We start from the raw sequence: 20,262 nt of genomic DNA, 5'->3' as shown, positions 1-20,262 counted from the left end.
ATCTTTGTTAAAATGAAATGAGAACATTAGTTTGTGTAATTTTCATAATAGCGATTTCCAGCCTTGGATGCTTTATAGAGTCACTTGAGGAGCTCGGGTAAAATGTAGATCCTGGGGTTCCACCCTTGGAATTTTAGTTAACTAAGATTGGAGAGGGGCTCAGGAATCTCTTTTTTATAAGCTTCCAATGTTTAAATGCTTGACAATCACTGTTCCATAGCACTTAGCACAATGACTTACATATATAATAAGCTTAAGAAATGTTAGCTGAATTGATTTATATTGCCTCACTAAAATGTACACTCCATAAAAGCAAAAACTTAGTTTTGTTCACTGCAATAACATTCAATAGCTAGACAGAGCCTGGCCCAATGGCACTCAATAAACAACTGCTTAATAATGTACAGGACTAGAGTGGAAGGAAATTTTAATTTTAACTAAGTAGATGAGGAAATGGTATTTAAGAATACATAAAAAGTTCTAAGAGGTAAGGAAGGGGGGAAAAAGAGAAATAATTCACAGTAACCCTAAAATAGGTAGAAAATTCTGAGCTTCCTTCACTTACAGTATCTCATTTAACTATGATGGGAACATTCTAACATGGTACTGTGTCCCCATTTTACAGACAAGGAAAGTAAGGTAGAGAGGTTAAGTCACTTGTTCAAGGTTACATGTCTAGAAAGTGGCAGAACTAGGATCTGAGACCCACGATTTTTTTAAAAAGGAGAGGTTTAATTCGATTCATTGGGACTCAACCCATGGCTGGCTGGCTCCAAGGCAAAAACTTCACTGCAGAAGGGCATGGAGAAACAAGCTTAGTTAATGGAGGTTGGGAAACAGAGCAGGGGAACAGTGCCAGAAAGGAAGGAGAAAGTGACCAGATATAATATCCAAGGTCAGGCCTTCATGACCCAAAATGTGCTCCACCAATCCCCTCAGCAGCTCCCAACCCTTTCAGGTTGACACAATCAAGACTGACCACCACAAAACCCTTATTAGACATGCTGATAGTCAGTAGATAATATGGTATCCATTTAGAAATGTCTACCAGGCAAAGATATATGTTGATCTTGAATTCCAGAGGAAGAGCCAATGATGCAGACTTAGTCATTTTATTGCATGGTGACATTTATAAAGTGTTTTACAGATATTAGCTTACTTAGAATCTCACAAAAATCCTGACACTCTCACAGATGAGAAAACTAAGACATGTCTCTCATCTTCAAATATCAACATTAAGATTATTTGGAAGTGCTTCAGAGTTTTAAAGAAAGTCACTGGCCAAGTTGATGGAGTTCTGGGCTCCATTCCAATCCCTAAAGCAGCTCAGATTTTATCTGCCTCAAAAGCTGGAATTCCATGTAAGATTTCATTTGAAAATGAGAATACAGCTGCTTTAAACAAGTTTAAAGTTTAAGCTGAAGTATATAACATGCTATCTTATTTCATAAAACACTGACTAAAGTTGTAAAAATAAATTAGGTTGCTAAATTAGTAAGACTTGAGGCAAGAGGGTACGTCTGACCTTTATGGGGTAAGAATACAGAAGAAAAGTAGGAGGAAAACCAGAATGGTGAAGTAAAACAAAAATCTAGCAAGGATCGAGAAAAGGAAGATAACAAATACAGAATACTCACAACAATTTTGGTAAAGGCTATGATAATAATAGTGTATACCTACATAAGCATTTAATATGTGCTAGGCCTCATCCTAAAGGCTTTACATATTAACTAAATTTTTTTTTTTTTGTATCAGAGATCTAACTCGGGACCTTGTGCTTGCCAGGCAGGCGGCGGAACCACTGAGCTAAAACCCTGGCCCAACATATTAACTAATTTAATCTTCAAAACAGCCTATGAAATAGGTACCATCATTCTGTCCATTTACAGTTGAGGAAACAGATACAATAAGCAGCCAAAATTGTATACACACACACAGCAGACATATATAAATACAGTATACCTAATACTAAAAAATATAATATTTAGTAAAAGAAAAGATAAGCAAGATTCAGAGTTTTTCACAAGGTCGCGCGGAAGACGCCGAATCACCCCGCTGCAGACAGGCAGGTCTGCCCATGCCCTATCTAGGTCCTGAGTCGCACAGAACACGCCGAATCAGCCCGCTGCAGACAGGCAGGTCTGTGCACGCCCTACCGGGGTCCTGAGTCGAGCGGAAGACACCGAATCACCCCGCTGCTGACAGGCAGCCACCTGATTCCACACTACAAAGACAAAGAGGACACCAGACCACCAGACCAAGGTACTGAGTCCCACCATTCCTGGCCCAGAGGTAGGGGCTTCTGAGCCGTCGTCCCACTGCTCCTGGTCCAGAGGATGGGGCTTCCCGGTCACCATCCCTCCCGCTGCTCCCAACCCAGAGGAAAGGGCTTTTGGACCACCTTCTGTCCCACTGCACTTGGCCCAGAGGAAGGGGTTTCCAGGCCACCATCCCGCCGGCTGCTCCCAGCCCACAGGAAAGGGCTTTTGGGTCACCATCCCTATCGCTGCTCCTGGCCCCTGTCCCACCTCTCCCAGCTCAGAGGAGGTAATCCATGCAGGCGCTAACAGCCCCCTGCCCCAGTCGAAATGAGAAAACACGTAAATAAGTCTCAAAACCAGACTTCCAGATCACCTACAGCAGCCCCAAAGGGAAATGAGATGGAACCCTCTGATACTCAACCACCTGGACCCACTGAACTGGCAACAAAAGGGGACTTGGAAAAAATGAAATCAGAAATAATTTCTCAGATAACAGGAGAAATTGTGCCCCTAGTGCAAGACATGATTAATAAATCTAGAGAGGATCTCAGGAACATGATGGAATCCCAACATAAGAAACAAATGGAATCCATAAAACAGATGCAAATAGATTTCCAGGACATGAAAAACTCCATTGAAAGTCTACATAGCAGAATGAGCCAAGGTGAGGACAGAATTTCAGATATAGAAGATAAGATTGCAATTAGTGACCAGGAAAAGAAAAATTGCTTCAAAATTATAAGGGAACATGAGAAATCAATCCAGCAGCTGCTAGATGATGCAAAGAAGAACAACATAAGACTGATTGGGCTCAATGAAGACACAGGAGAGAGTGCAGATGACATAAAAAATCTCTTCACAGAAATAATGGCAGAAAAATTCCGAAGCTGGGGAAAAGAGCTTGACATACAGATAAGTTAGGCATATAGGACTCCAAATAGCCTTGATCAAAAAAAATCTACACATAGACATATAATTGTTAAGATTCCAGAAACACAACAGAAGAACAAAATTCTCCAAGCAGTCAGAGAAAAGAAACAAATCACAAAGGAAAGCCCATCAGAATCACAGCAGACTTCTCAACACAAACCATCAAGGCAAGAAGAGCTTGGAGTGACATATTCCAAGCCCTAAAAGAAAACAGCCTCCAACCCAGATTGATGTACCTGCAAAACTATCTTTCAAAATGGATGGAGAAATAAGATACTTTCATGACAAAGAGCACCTTAGGAACTTCGTGAATACCAAACCAGCACTCCAAAGAATTTTACACAATATCCTAGGAACAGACATGGAGGATCACAACCCCAGGAAGCAAAGCACAATGAACCCATCTGACACAATAAGAAATTAAATATAAAGGGGGAGAATGCAACAAAAAGAAAAAGATATGGCAATGACAAGTCAATATGTTTCAGTTATAACCATCAACGTTAATGGTCTCAATTCATCAATCAAAAGAAATAGACTGGCAGAATGGGTCAAGAAGCAAAATCCAACAATATGCTACATACAAGAAACACACTTAATTCAAAAGGAAACTCATAGACTGAAAGTTAAAGGGTGGAAAACAATACTGCATGAGACAGGAACCCGAAAAAAAGCAGGAGTAGCTACCCTCTTGGCAGATCAAGTAGATTTCAAACTAACACTGATTAAGAGAGACGAAGAAGGACACTACATCCTTGTAAAGGGAAGAATCCAAGAGGAAGAGATGACAATCATAAATATCTATGCACCAAACACTAGTGCACCCAACTATATAAAACAAATACTAACGGACATGAAAAGTCATATATGCACTAATACAATTGTAGTGGGGGACCTCAACACCCCACTGTCACAAATAGATAGATCAACTAGACTAAAAATAAGTAATGAAATACTAGAACTCAATTGAACTCCTGAACAAATGAACTTAACAGATGTTTACAGAGTCTTCCACCCCACAAAATCAGAATACACATTCTTCTCAGTTGCACATGGGTCATTCTCAAAAATAGACCACATACTCACACACAGAACATGTTTAAGTAAGTGCAAAGGAATTGAAGTTATCTCCTGTATATTATCAGACCATAGTGTGATGAAATTGGAGATCCATAGCAAAAGAAACTCAAAAGATTTCATAAACACGTGGAAATTGAACAACACACTTCTGAATAACCAATGGGTCATAGAGGAAATTAAAGAAGAAATCAGACAGTTCCTTCAAATAAATGACAATGACAATACAACATATTGGAATCTATGGGACACAATGAAAGCAGTCTTATGAGGGAAATTCATAGCAGTGAATACGCCTATTAGGAAAACAGAACGAGCGCAATTAAACAACCTGATGCTGAACCTCAAGCTTCTAGAAAAAGAAGAGCAGGACAAACCCAAAGCTCATACAAGGGAGGAAATTTTAAAGATCAGAGGAGATATCAATGCAATAGAGACTAAGAGAATGATACAAAAAAATCAATGAAGCTAAGAGTTGGTTCTTTGAAAGAATAAACAAAATTGACAAACCTTTAGCCAACCCTGTCAGAAAAAGGAAAGAAAAGGCCCAAATCCATGCAATTAGGAATGAAAAGGGTGAAACTACAACAGACCCAGCAGAAATCCAGAGGATCATCAATACCTACTTCCAGAACCTATATGCCAATAAGATGGACAACACAGAAGAAATGGACAGATTCCTAGATACATATGAATTACCAAAGGTGAACAAAGAAGAACTAAAAATTCTAAACAGCCCAATATCAACCAATGAAACTGAAAACATAATTAAAAACTTATCAACTAAGAAAAGCCCGGGCCCTGATGGCTTCACTGCTGAATTCTACAAGACATTTAGAGAGGAACTACTGCCACTACTGTTTAAACTCTTCAATGAAATTAAAAGGGAAGCAATATTCCCAAATTCATTCCTGGAAGCAAGCATCACCTTGATCCCCAAAGCAGAGAAAGACCCAACTGAAAAAGAGAACTATAGGCCAATCTCACTAATGAACATAGATGCAAAAATCCTTAATAAGATACTGGCAAATAGAATGCAGAAGATCATCAAGAAGATCATACACCCTGATCAAGTGGGATTCATCCCAGGGATGCAGGGATGGTTCAACATATACAAATCAATCAATGTAATACACTATATCAATAGAGCCAAGGACAAAAACCATATGATTATCTCCATAGACACAGAAAAAGCATTTGACAAAATCCAACGTGCATTTATGATAAAAAACTCTACAAAAAATTGGAATAGATGGTCTCTACCTCAAACTGATAGAAGCCATCTATGAAAAACCAACAGCCAATATCATACGAAATGGTCAAAAACTGAAATCCTTCACACTAAAATCAGGAACAAGACAAGGATGTCCACTATCACCACTCTTGTTCAATATAGTTCTGGAAACATTAGCCACGGCAATTAGACAAGGGAAAGAAATAAAAGGAATAAAGATAGGTAATGAAGAAGTCAAATTGTCATTATTTGCAGATGACATGATACTCTATATAGAAGACCCCAAGAACTCCACCAAAAGTCTTCTAGACTTAATAACCAAATTCAATCAAGTAGCTGGTTACAAGTTCAACACACAAAAATCAATAGCTTTCCTCTACACCAATGACAGACTCACTGAGAGAGAAATAGGGCAAATAATTCCTTTCACAATAGCATCCAAAAAACTGAAATACCTAGGAATCATCCTAACGAAAGAAATCAGAGACCTCTTCTCTCAAAACTATGGCACTCTGAAAAGAGAGATTGAAGATGATATCAGAAAATGGACAGACATCCCCTGCTCCTGGGTAGGAAGGATTAATAGAGTGAAAATGGCCATACTTCTAAAACTGCTATATAGATTCAATGCAATTCCAGTTGAGATCCCAGCAGCGTACTTCACAGACCTTGAGAAAACAATCCAAAAATTCATTTGGAACAAGAAGAGACCCAGAATAGCAAAAGCAGTTCTAGGTAACAGAGACATGGCGGGCGTATCACAATCCCCAACCTGCAACTATGCTACAAAGCTACTGTAATAAAAACAGCATGGTACTGGCAAAGAAACAGACTTGAGGACCAGTGGAACAGATTAGAAGATGCAGAAACAATGCCAGACACACTCAGCCATCTCATCTTCGACAAAGGAGACAAACACCCTCACTGGAGGAAAGATAGCCTCTTTAATAAATGGTGCTGGAAAAATTGGGTTTCAACTTGCCTAAGATTAAAACTAGACCTATATCTCTCACCATGCACCAAACTAAAATCAAAATGGATTAAAGATCTAAGTATTAAAATAGAAACTCTGAACCAGTTGGAACAGAGGTTAGGTAGAACCCTTGAAGAGACTGGTGTAGGAAAAGATTTTATGAACAAAACCTCAGTTGCCCGTGAACTAGCACAATCAACAAATGGGATCTCTTCTTATTAAAAAGCTTCTGCACAGCAAGAGAAACCACCAGCAGTGTGAAGAGACAACCCACAATGTGGGAAAAAAATCTTCACCTGCTCTTCCTCAGACAAAGGTCTACTATCTCGAATCTATAAAGAACTTAAAAAGATTGGACCTCCCAAATTTAAAGACCCTATCGAAAAATGGGCATCTGAAATGAACAGACATTTCTCAGATAAAGAAGTAGAAATAGCAAATAAATACATGAAAAAATGTTCAACATCACTGGTCATTCGAGAGATGCAAATGAAAACAATGCTGAGATTCCACTTCACTCTAGAAAGAATGGCTGCTATCATGAAATCAACCAATAACAAATGCTGGCAGGGCTGTGGGGAAAGAAGAACCCTGCACCACTGCTGGTGGGAGTGTAGACTGGTGCAAGCACTGTGGAAATCAGTATGGAGAGACCTCAAGGAACTAGGACTGGAAGTCCCATTTGACCCCGCTATTCCACTGCTGGGGATCTTCCCCAAAGAATTAAAAGAATCATACCACAGTGATATATGTGCACACATGTTCATAGCAGCGCAGTTTGTAATAGCTAAAATTTGGAAACAGCCCAAATGCCCATCAACTGGAGACTGGATAAAGAAAATGTGGGTTTTTTTTTTATAAAATGGAGTACTACTCAGCCATAAAAAATGAGAAATTAGAGACATTTATAGCTAAGTGGATGCACATTGAGGCGATACTCTTAAGTGAAATAAATAGGACACACATGTGTAAATATCGAATAGTTTCTCTGGTGTGAGAAACTGAAAGTGTAAATAAGGACTAAATGTATAATAGGTAATATGAAATAGGAAGAAAAGGGGCAAAGGGGAAGGAAGTGGGAGGGCTAGGGGAAAGGATAGAAGGGAATGGGATTAATATGAGAAAATGGAAATATAGAAACAAAATCTTTGTAAATAGGGGGGAATGGAGGGGTTGAAAGGAGGGCTGGGCAAGGGTGAAAAATAAGAACCAAGAGAGAATATGTAAAGGTGCAAATTTCCAATGATGAATGTCATTATATTGTATACCTAAAATGTACCAATGATTAGAATGAATAATTGATAATGTAAAATAGGAACAAAGGTCCAAAGGGGTAGGGGTAGTGGGAGGGGCAGGGGAAAGGAAAGAAGGGAAAGGAAAAAATGATGAGAAATGGAAAATAAAGTCTTTGTAAATAGGGAAGGGTGGAGGGCGTGAAGGGAGGGCTAGGAATGGGGAAAAAATAAGAACCAAGATGCATTATATAAAGGTACAATTCCCAATGAGAAATGTAATTGTGTTGTATACCTACAATGTACCAATAAAAGAATTTAATACAAAAAAAAAGAGTTCTTCACAATATGAAGCCATAATATGGAGGAGAATTTTTTATTACTAATAATATCGATGTATGTTAGTGATGCTTGCCTGGTATGTCAGTTTATCAAGTGTTGCTAGATTTAAGCAAGTAAGAACAGGCTGGCTTTTCGTGAACCCATTAATGCTACAGGCTTCCTTCCATTCAATAAAACTATGAATGACTAAGAGGAAAAATGTAATTATCACCATGGGTTTCAAAGACACAGTACATGACACACAGATAATGAATGGATGGACAAAAAGCCATTTTACTGATTAGCTCCATCATATAGTTGTACCTAAAAGAAGCAACAATTTTTTAAATAAAAAGGATTATCTGACGATAACAACGCTATTGTAAAGTCAGAAATCTGTAAAGTTTTCTCTGAGAAAAAAGGATTAGTATTTGATAATATTTTTTATTCTTCCTGCTTATCAATACTATCCGTTTGAATCAACAATGAGTATGTTAATATACAAGGAATCTCATGAAAGGTTAATCTAACTTGTAACCAAAGTGCTCTCAATCTTTATTGCAATATTAGACTTGATTTTACCATTTCTGTTAATTAGAATTCTGTTGAATAGACCAATGAAATAGTTGTTCCCATTTCCCCAGTAAATTACTTCCTACTCTTTCCTTCCATAGAAATTACTTCTATTAAAAATAATGCATTAAATGCTATTTTATACTATATCCTATACTAAACTGTGTACTCAAAGAAATTAAGTTCTATTTTGCACATAACATTTAAAAATATTAAGTTTTATAAATGAATGCGTGAACAAACAAGAAGGAAATTATAGCTTGGCATTATATTAATACAAGCATTTTGATGATTGTAACAATGACAAACAATTTATATACTTTGGAATAAGGCTTTCTATTATATACAGAGAAACATTCTTTAAGAATAATTCTCCTTAAAAAAAAAAATTCTCCTTGGCCCGGAGATTTAGCTCAGTGGTGCTGTGGCTACCCTGCAAGTGCAAGGTCCTGAGTTTGATCCCAGGTACTGGAAAAAAATAACAATAATTCTCTTTGAGATCCATTAGTAAATCTAAACATAGGTGAAATAGAATAAATAGAAAAGAGAGTTGACATGACTCATAGCATTTGTGCTATAAAAACTACAGAATGTTTTGTCAACAATAAAAATAGGTAATAGGAAACAGGGAGATAGTTCTTTTGCAAAAGGGAAGAGGATCAAGACAGGGAAGGAAAGGGGATGAAAAAGGAATTAAAGTATGTTATGTACATGTACCAACTCCCCACAATGAATGTAATCATTAAGTATTGCAAACATGTACTAATAAAATTTTTTTAAATTTCAGATTTCAGTATGAGACTCACTGTCCTGAATAAAGACCTTGAAGAGGAAGTGATCACACACAGACCTCCTGTTGTAATAGAAGCCCAATTTAACACCCTTGATCATGTTCTGTACATGACTACAGAGAGTGTGAAGAGTAGCCAGTTCCTTTCTGTTTTCCTACCATTTGTCAACTAGAGCCTCTTCTTTTTCTTTCCAAGGAGAGACTGACTTCTACACTGATGTGACTGAAATCTTTCCATAGGGTTCCTCTGGAGTCCCTCACAGTAACTGTGCATTCCTGCAGTAATGTCAACAATTTCAGTAATGTCTAGAGTCTGAGTGCTGAGAATGGTCTTCATTCTCACAACAGATCCAACAAAAAAGACCCATAATTCTTTTAAAATAAAATTTTTGAAGTATAAAATTTACCATATAAAAGCATAGTTTGTTAAGTTTTGATAAATACAATCATGTAACCATCACATTGTGATGCACAACACCTCTATCACCCACAAAGTTTCTTCAAGCCATTTGTCCTGTAACCTAGCAATCAGTAATCTACTTTCTATCATGACAGCTTTGGGCTTTCTGGAATTTTGCACACGTAGAATTTGTGTAGTTTTTTTGTATCTGGCTTCTGCCTTTGAGATTCATCCATGTTGCTGGTCATTAGTTCTTTTTATTGCTGAACAGTATTCCACTGTATGAATATACAATAATTTTTTAACTTATCAACTTGACAGGCATCTGGGCTGTTTGTAGTTTGGGACTATTATAAGTAAAGCTACTGCTATGACTATTCAGGCACCAGTCTTTACCTGAATATGTTTTCATTTCTCTCCAGAAAATACCTGTGAGTGGGACTGCTAAATTTTATAGTTAAGAGTATGATTAACTTTACAAGAAATGACTTGCCAAAGTGGCTGTACTATTCTATATTCCTATCAGTAATGTATAAGAGTTCTAGTTGCTGGGTCAGGGATTTTACTCAGTGGCACCACACCTGCCTCACAAGTGCAAGGTCCTGAATTCAATCCCTGGTACAAAAAAAAAAAAAAAGAGTTCTAGTTGCTCCACATTCTTATCAGTACTTGGTACTGTCAATCTTTTTATTTTCAACCAATCCAGTAGGTGTGTGGTATAGGGATTTCCTTGGATTAGAATTTACATTTCTCTAAGGACTAAATGGTAACCATACAGACAACTGGTTTTCTTGTGTGTTGTTTTGTTTTTTGTTTTTAACTCTGTGTCCTCCTATGTTGCCCAGGCTGGCCTCAAGCTCCTAGACACACATTTTACATCAGCCTCTGGAATAGCTAGAACTACAGGCATACACCACACTGCCCATCCCAGGTAAATGTTTTCCAGTTGTTGCTGTTCTTGTTTTTCTTTTCAGTGCTGGGGATCTGCTAGGTGAATTCTCTACCTCTGGGCTACATCCCCAGGCCCTCAGACAACTGTTTTTAAGACAAGAAAACCCCGAAGGAGAAGGTTAGTTCATCTTTTGCCTCAACAGTCTTTTTTTGGGGGGGGGAGAGAAGGTCTCACTATGTAGTTCAGGCTGGCCTTGAATTCACTATAGCCCAAGCTGGCCTCTAACTCACTGAGATCCTCCTGTCTGAGCCTCTAGAGTGCTGGGATTATAGGCATGCACCACCATGCCCAGGAACAGTCTACAGAATACTTTCAAGTTACAAATGGTCTAATACTTGAACAACTTAGATTTTGACCAGAATTTTAGTTTTAACTTACAACCAAAGTCTTGAGTTACAACTCAAATCCTGGTCTTTATGTGTGGGGTTAAACTGAGAAGTCCTGGGCCAATGTCTCTCTAAGGACTCTGAGATTGCCTGGAAGAAAGTGTGGCCTAAAATTATGCAGGAAAGTCTTTGAAGGCCAGTATAGGAGCCTGAGCTTTCAACTGACCCTATGGTTGATGACACTGTCACTATAGCAGAGTCCATAGGTTTGCAGGTAGACAGTGGTGATGCTGAGGAACTGGTGGAGGAACACTCAGAGGAACTGTCTACAGAGGAACTTCAGCAACTTCTGGCTGAGCAACAGAGAATGGCAGCTAAGGAGCTTTCTGAAGAGCAGGGGAAGTATCAACAATCAGTGCAGTGAAATTCTTTTTCTAAAACAAAGAAAATTCTGAAAAACTGAACAAAGCTACAAACATTTGTAGAGAAGACTGACCCACGGAGAGAAAAAGCCAATTGCTGCATTCACTTGCTTAATGACAATGTCATGTCATACTATAGAACAGTGTTAAAGAAAAGACAGAAACAGACAACCTTAGACCAGTTTTTAGTTCTGAAAAGGTTGAGACCTAGTAAGCAAGAAGCAGGTCTTAGTGGGCTACAGACTCTCCCAAGGAGAGAAAGGACACCAGAGAGCCAGATTCCTGATGTTCTTATGGAAGGGGACTCTCCTTCCAAACAATAACCACCTTCTATTTCATCCTCCCTTCTTGCAAGTCGAACATGTCAACTTGAATGGTGAGTACAGCATGAAATTGTTTCTGGGTAAACTAAGCACATTTTATAACTTTTTTTGAATACACTAGAAAAATTATTGGTGTTTCTAGTAAATTACACACATTATACAAACCTTATTATGAAGAGCTCAGTGAAGGGGTGCTTTGGGAGGTTCAGGATGCATTATGAGTAATTCCATTATTTCTTATGGGAAAACTACTCCTGACTTACAACCAACTTGAGTTACAAACAGCCCTCGAGAAAAAACTGAGTTTGTAAGTCAAGAGTCCGCTGTATTTTTTTAAGAAGGCAACAACATTGTACTGCCTTAAGTACCCCATTTACCATACCACTATAAAGAGAAAAAAGCAAATGACAAAAAAACCACATATATGTACAACTTTTCAAAAACAGGTTTCAGAGACTTTTAGTATCAAATACCCACTCAGTTTATAACCTCTCACCTATAAAAAAATGGCAACATAATGCAATCCTTAGAAGGTCAGGTTTTGATATCCAATCTAGGTTTATACTTGGAGAGAAAAATAAAAATATTTTAGAAATACTTCCACCAAAAAATAAGTAAACAATTATTTTTACTGGGCCTTCCACAAAATAAGTGACTAAATGTTAATTTAATAAATAATCCAGAACTAGTTAATAAGTTTCAAGGACATTTTTCTTTTATCTGTGTAATATTTTTTAAATCAAAAATAACCACAAATTAAGCCACATAATGCCAGTATATCTTCTAGTCTCCAATCACATATAAATCATTTATAAGATATGTCCATACTAGCCAGATGTTATATTAAAGAGGTATATGACAATGTACTCATGTGTTTGATAAACATTTTCTGAGTACCATTTAGCATAAATCATATTATCTAATTTAAAGGAGCGAACAGTTATACTGAAAATTAAAAATTAATCAGTGGCAGGCCGGGGATTTAGCTCAGTGGTTCTGCCGCCTGCCTCACAAGCGCAAGGACCCGAGTTCGATCCCCGGTACCAAAAATAAATAAATACATAAATAAATCAGTGGCTATATATCACTATGGAAAGTATCAGAATAATTTAGCATATGATCACATAATGCTAAAGCTAATATTAAAATGAGTATGATGTCCTTAGCATACCAACTCGACAGGCTAAACATGGCCAAGAAGCATGCTGCATATATGAAAAAAGAAATGGGTATTTAAATAAATTATAAGGTAGAAAATTCACATAAAAGTAATCTGGGATGAATTAATGTCTATTTATTTTTGTTTCCTGTTTTTGCTTTTTGTAGTGCTAGGAGATTAAATCCAGGGCCCTGCACAAGTTAGGAAAACCCTCTATGACTGAGCTACACTCAGAGCCCTGAATTATTGTCTATTTCTAATATCAAACACTAACTTACATTTTGGTATACAGTACAATATTTAACATAAGTATATATTCATATATCCCTTGCCATAACAGGTACCGACAATTAATGCCTTGATTTTTCATAGCCACTGTTGAAACAAGAGAACTAAATGACTTGTTTCCTAAGGCTAAATTTTCAACCTTTTCATTTTAAAATTTAGACTTTCTACTCACAGTTCAATAATATTAATTTAAAAATTTCTACAGACAACTCCTAAAATCCACTATCTTTCGTTTAGCCGTTACCTTTAAAATCACAAAGTCAATCCTCAAGAAGCTTAACTTTACAAGAAATAATATACATTTCTTCTTATATTTCAATAAACGTATAAACCATCACTCTTCCCACAAAACAGATGGTCAATGTAGAAGATATACATGCTATATCAGTCATACTACTTAATGCTATCAGTATATTATATGTGTAAGTGAGGAGTTGTGCATATCTTCCATATGTTCCATATCTTCCACTGTTATACTCACCCTAAAAACTCAACCTTGTCTCCCCACCCTCTTCAGTATTTTTGTTTTATTTTTGAGAGTGTTCTCACTGTTATACTTATGCTAATCTCAAATTCCTGAGCTGACGTGATCTCCTCATCTCAGCCTCCCAAGTGCTAGAACTAGAGGCACACACACCAGTACCCAACCCCTTCAGTTTTACAACACTGAGAAGTCCATGATTAGTATTCACTCATTCAACACCTACAACATTAACATATGTATATAGTATGTTGGGGTAGACAGGAAAAGCGAGAATTCATTGCTTAAGCCCAAATAGGGCCGGGGATTTAGCTCAGTGGTTCCGCCACCTGCCTCGCAAGCACAAGGACCCGAGTTTTATCCCCTGTACCAAAAAAGAAAAGAAAAGAAAGCCAAAATGATTTAAAACTTAATAAATTTATACTCTTAAAAAATCTTACCATTAATCTCTTAAAGGAATACAGCTGCCTTCTGTGTTTCATTATTGTTTGTTATATTAAAAACTGTGTGTGCGTGTGTGTGTGTGTGTTTTGCTGGAGACTGAACACAGGGCCACATGCTTGCTAGCCAAGCAGTCTATCACCAAGCTTCACCCCAGACCTTGTAATGGAATATCTTAAATACAAATTAGGCAATTTTTCCTTACATGAAGTTTTATTATGATTTTATCTATTCAATTTTACATAGGATGGTATAAAGCATTTGAGACGCAATTACCTTTGGTTTTCCCCAAATAATATAGATGAAAACAAATTACACATAAAAATCAACAACTAGGGGCTGCACATTACAGCTCAGTGGTAGAGTGCCTACCTAGCACTATGAGGCCCTGGGTTTGTTCCCAAGCACTGGAAAAAAAAAAATCAACAATTGTTACCCTTCTTGCTGCTGTATTTTGCAAAAGTTAAAATACAGATATATTTATTGATAATATAAACTACACATAATTATGGACTGATTACTTGATGTTTAAGTTATGGTTAACCTCCTGAAACAGACCTCTTTTTACTATAATTGTTAACTTTGTAATTGAACCTTCTTCACATAGGGTAGTACTTAGCACTGTGGCACTAGTCTTGAAAGCTATCCAAGGACAAATTATGTGCTTATTTTAAAATCTGTAAACTAAAAATAAGGAGATTAGTTGAAGATATCTATCAGAATCTACTGAAAATTTCTGAATATTTATATAATTAAGTTCTATCAGTTACAGCAAGTCATTGCATGACTTTACCCAATTTTTAAAAATCTAAATATCCAAATAAATACAATATTTCTGTGTTTAAACAAGAAAAATTGTTGCTTCTTTTCCTTTAATCAATTCTGATTTCCCTGAGAAGGTGCAAACCTCCTTTCAAGTATTACCAAAATGGAAAAATTAAAATATGGTAGTAAAGGGCCGGGGATTTAGCTCAGTGGTTCCGCCGCCTGCCTTGCAAGTACAAGGAACTGAGTTCGATCCCCGGTACCAAAAAAAAAAAAAAATGGTAGTAAAAAAGAGTCAAATCTTAAAACTATTAGTCAATTATAGTTCCATTCTCATGTCATCTGCAGACTCCAGAATAAAATGTTTTACCAAAGTTTATACTACTGTTATTTTCATGAGTTCTAAAACAGGTTAAAATGCAATTGCTTAGGGGCTGGGGATTTAGCTCAGTGGTTCTGGTGCTGGCCTTGCAAGCCCAAGGTCCTGAGTTTGATGCCCAGTACCAAAAAAAAAAAAAAGCAATTGCTTAAATATCTAAACTCTATTATCTTCATAATAGCAATTGATCGATCAGATTGTAAATCTATTGACACAGCTTCAATAGACAGATATCTATGAAAAGATTACTTTGCAATTTTCCCCTCTTAAAAGGAATAATACTTCCAATTCAGTCCTGTTTTAAAAGAAATGTATACTTTGAGCATAACAAATCTACAGTTCTCCCATTTGTTAACATCAAGGTGGGAAGATTTTTTTGGTTTTTTAAGATAATCTGGTAAACTGCACAGGCTGACCTCAACTAGCAATCCTCCCGTCTCAGCCTAGGTGAGGTTTCAAGAATGCACCAGCAAAGGCAGAATGTTTTAAATACCACAGTACTGATTCAAAATTTGTTGTTTTCTATGGTACATGAATCCTCTGACTTCCCAATACTGATTCAACATGGAAAATAATCAGAAGTTACAAAATTTAGCCTACCTATACTTTATAAAAGCTTTTTTTTTTGCTTTTATATTCCTTCAAAACTTTTTTGTGCTGCTGTTTACAAAATTAAAATTGCTTATGTAACTAGGGAAGGGTGGAGGGGGTGAAGGGCACACAGGTAATGGGGAAAAATAAGAACCAAGATACATCATGTACAGGTACAAGCACCCAATGATAAATATAAATGTATTGTGTGCCTAAAATGTACCAATAAAAGAATTTAAGGAAAAAAATTAAAATTGCTCATAAATTTTTTCTTTAAAAGAATGTTACAGAAATACCTAAACTTTCCTTCCTTTCTATAGCATCAGCCAGCCTTCAAGAACTTTCCAATTTTGAGGTTATAGTATAATGTGGCTGGGAAACAATGAGGAAATATGTCGAATTGTTAATTAGCACCACTTAGTAATAAAACTGAATTTGAACTGAGGTTATAACTGAAGAACATAACTATCCAGCTATATGAAATCACTTCCTCATTCGTCTCTCAGCACTACTACTAACCCATCAAATAGAATAAATCCCACACAATTTTTTTTTTAAGTCCTATAGAACTTTAAGTTTCGAAGATGAGGAATGAGTCTCTAGTTTTACTTATTACCAGGTGATCTGTATGAAAATACAGAACTCAAAATGATACAGAATATCCTTATCTTCCACACTTACTAGCATAAATTAAATGTCAAAAAAATGAAGATTACACAGCTCATGAGTTCTCAGATACCGCTACCTGACAGTGATTAATTCATTCTCTTAAACCAGGCATGGTGGAGCTCACACCTGTAATCCCAGCACTTGGGAGGCTGAGGCAGGAGGATCAATGAGAGTTCAAGGCCAGCCTGAACTACATAGTGAGTTCAAGGCTGGTCTGAACTACATGGCAAGAGCCTATCTCAAAAAAAATTTTTTTATTCTATCTTCATCTGTGAAATTCAAAGTGAGGGCCAGGGATTTAGCTCAGTGGTTCTGCCGCCTGCCTTGCAAGAGCAAGGTCTCAAGTTCAATCCCGAGTACCAAAAAAAAAAAGAAATTCAAAGTGAAACAGAAAATGTTGCTTTGTGTCTTTGTCAGGATCCCTGAAACTGTATGAACACACCATCCCATAACCACAGCAACTATCATATAAAAGTAAACACCTGATTTAAACATGATCTGAATCACCCATAAAATCTGATTTCATTTTGAACTTGACATTTTAATCACTTTAAAAAATTCTCTCTCACTTGCCCCCTCAAGTTTGAAAATCCTTTCAAATCCATCTCTTACAATAAAGTAAGCACTTAAATTGATTGTTTTCAATTTAAAATATTTTAAACAAGAATCTTAAAAGGTAACTGATGTAAACTCATAGCAAGATTAAGGTGTAAGACTAATACCTATATTTATTTTCTTGTTTTCAGTATTAAAGCTGCACATCTTAATTATCTGTTTATTCAATTCATTCTTTTTAAAACATACACAAAAACACAAAGGATTAACCTCTTTCAAATAAGCAAACTTTCTCAATCCACTGTCATTGTATTTTGGCATAGAATAAATTTACATTTCATCTTTGGAAAAAAAAAATGTGGTGTGCTATTGTTTTAATAAGAAACACAGGCTTCATTGACTCTCAATAACCAAAAGCAGATTGCTCTGTATAAAACACTGCAATGTACTACTCTTTAAAGGAAAAGAATTTCAAATATGGTTTACCTGGGGAGATGAAAACTAGATGTTTGGGGTTTGTGTATGTGTGCCTGCACTTGTGAAACAACCTCCTTCCAACTCCGTTCAAAAATCAATATTTTCTTCAATAAATGAGTATATACAGTGTAATAAATACATAAAGATAATGTGTACTCCAGGAAATAACAATCCAAGTAGAAAAATGTTCTAATTTTTCACATAGCAAGTCAATGTTAAACAATGTCATTTTTTTCTTTCTCCCTAACATGTCCACAAATCAGACACATCATATTTATACATTTAATAATATTAACAAACTGACTAGAAGCTCCAGAGCAGAAGGAAAAGAAAAAGAAACCGTTTTCCATTTTCTCACAAACAAAAAGATAAAACAAAAGCAAATGTGAAGACTTGTTAAATGAAAAGCATTTGAAAAACCCAACGTGACTAGCTTTTGATTTACCCCAGCCTGACAAGGAAGGCAGACCCCACCCCCACTCCAGATTGTGTGGCTTTTTTTCCTTGGGTGGGGGTGTAGAGAAGAGAAGCTGTCACATTTCCATCTTCGGTTATTGTTAGTCCACAGCCTAGATTCCCAGGCATCACTGGTCCAGAGGGGAAAAATTGTAGAGCAGACAATTAAAATTGTCTAAAACGCACAGTATTTTGTTGCTGCTGCTGCTGCGGTTTTCCCCCCATGTTAAAGTTAATTACACCCAGAGTCAATCTGCCAGGACTACAGATTGGCTGACAGCCTGTCCCTCAAACACTCACTCTAAGAAGGTTTGCTCCAGATTGACTAACAATCCTCTCCTCTCAAAACTTAAATTACACAAATGGATTTTTGAAATTATTAGATCCAAAAAGACACATCTCCCCATCCTGTTTGCCTTTGAAGTGAGAAAGAATAAAGAGTAAAAAGCGAGAGACCTATTTGCTCTTCAAACAATAAGAAAAGGGGTAGAGCCAGTGGAAGGAAAGAGCAGTCGTGGACCTGAACGGAAATGTTGAGAAAAGTTTTTTATGTGACTTGTTTGTCCTTTGGCAGGATTGCAGGAGTTGGGCAGGAAGCCGCGGTCTCGACTCACGGCTAGAGCAGAGAGGAGGCACCTGCAGAAGAGGAAGCCAGGGACTAGAGAGGGGCCGGACGAGCACCTACCGACTTGCAGCACGTTCTCTACGGAGCCGCTGTCCAGCAGACGGATGCCCCGGCGGAACGGCAGCCCCTCGCCGCCGCCGCCCGCCGCGCCAGCCCCAGCGCCCAGCCCCGAGGACGCCCCCGCCGCAGCGGTCCCGGGGGCGGAGCCGGCAGCCGGAGCGGCGGTCCCGGGGGGTGGCGGCGGCCCCTCCTCGGCCGGCAAAGCCCCCGCGGAGCCTCCAGTCGCGCTGGCGCCAGGGCCGCCCCGGTACTGGAAGCTGGAGTACATGCAGATCTCCCGCTCATTCCGCGGAAAGGACCAGTAGACGATGCGGCGCTGCACGGGCTCCGGGATTCGCTCGAAGCGCTCCTCCACACGCTCGTACGCCCACTTTTCTGCCACTGTCTTGGCAGAGCAGTCCAGCAAGGACTCGGGCTGCAGGTGGGGGCGGGCCCCGGGGGCCAGGCAGCTGCTGCCGACGCCCCCCACCCCTCCGCCGGCTGTCCCTGGCGAACCCCGCGGGTGGTGAGCCTGCGGGCTGGGCCACGAGCACAGCCGTTTGGCTGGAGAGACGGGCGGCGGCGAGAGCAGTTCCTCTCGCTCACCTCCTTCCGCCATTGCTGGGGACTGACTGACTAAGGCGGCGGCGGCTCAGGCTGCAGCGGAGACCCCGGCCACGGCCACACGCCCCGCGCAAGCGCCCAGCGGCGGCGCTGAGGGGGGCGGAGCGAGCGAACCCACGAGCCAGCCGGCCCGAGTGGAAAGCTGGGGCCAGTCCCGTGCGCGCGCTAAGAGGGCCGACGGGGTTGGCCTGCAGTCGAGCGAGAGGCGGCGCGCGCGGTCCAGGCCGCCCCGGGCGCGAGGAAGCTCGGGAGCGAGCGCGAGCCCCCGGCGCGCTCCAGGCGCAGACAACCCAGGACGCGCCCAGCGCTCGCGCCGGAGCTCCAGCCGCCGAAGCGCTAGAAGCGCTTGGCACCCAGGCTCCGCCAGCCCACTTTCCGCAGGACCACAGAGGAATGTGCAAGGACCGGGCCGCGAGCCATCTCTGTAAAGTAGTAGGCTATGAGGGCGCAAGTACTGGAAAACTCCAACCTAGGCTCCTACATAGGCTGACGCGACCGGAGACGGTCACAACCGAGGGGAGTGTCTGGCAGGAAAGACAGTGTATGGGGCGGGGGTCGAGTGACAAAAACTCTCCTCAGCCACAGTGTAGGATAAGATCGGCGCCCTCCGCCCTCAAAACATTGTGTGTGCGCGCGCGCGCGCGCGTGTGTGTGTGTGTGTGTGTGTGTGTGTGTGATTTCCTGACCTGCCTCCAGGCTAAATTAGGTCTTTGATGTTTTCTTTACATGGCTGTGTTCTACATTTTTATATGGTCACAAGTTGCATACATATTTTTATTTGCCTGACTGCCCAACTGACTAAATTCCATGACAGCGAGGATCATTTCCTTCACTCTTATTTATCCTCCACCAGGCATATTAGTGGGTGCTTGAGAATGACAGCTTCACCACTAACCCCT

At 39.2% G+C, this 20,262-nt stretch overlaps 1 protein-coding gene across 1 annotated transcript in view; it reads right to left on the bottom strand.

Moving 5' to 3' along the window:
- The window catches only part of Zswim5 (zinc finger SWIM-type containing 5), a 210,024-nt gene extending 190,445 nt beyond the window's left edge, over positions 1–19,579 (bottom strand). Inside the window, exon 1 of the mRNA XM_004872917.3 lies at positions 18,761–19,579. Coding sequence (XP_004872974.1) covers positions 18,761–19,358 — 598 coding nt within the window. The 5' untranslated portion in view covers positions 19,359–19,579. The remainder of the gene's footprint in view (positions 1–18,760) is intronic.
- Positions 19,580–20,262: the final 683 nt, after the last annotated feature.

Source organism: Heterocephalus glaber, unplaced genomic scaffold (assembly GCF_053883595.1).
Source record: "Heterocephalus glaber isolate CG9 unplaced genomic scaffold, H.glaber_assembly_v1.0 deba00001451, whole genome shotgun sequence".
NCBI lineage: Eukaryota > Metazoa > Chordata > Mammalia > Rodentia > Bathyergidae > Heterocephalus > Heterocephalus glaber.
The sequence above is the reverse complement of the archived record's forward strand: the minus strand, read 5'-3'. Positions and strand labels throughout refer to the sequence as shown.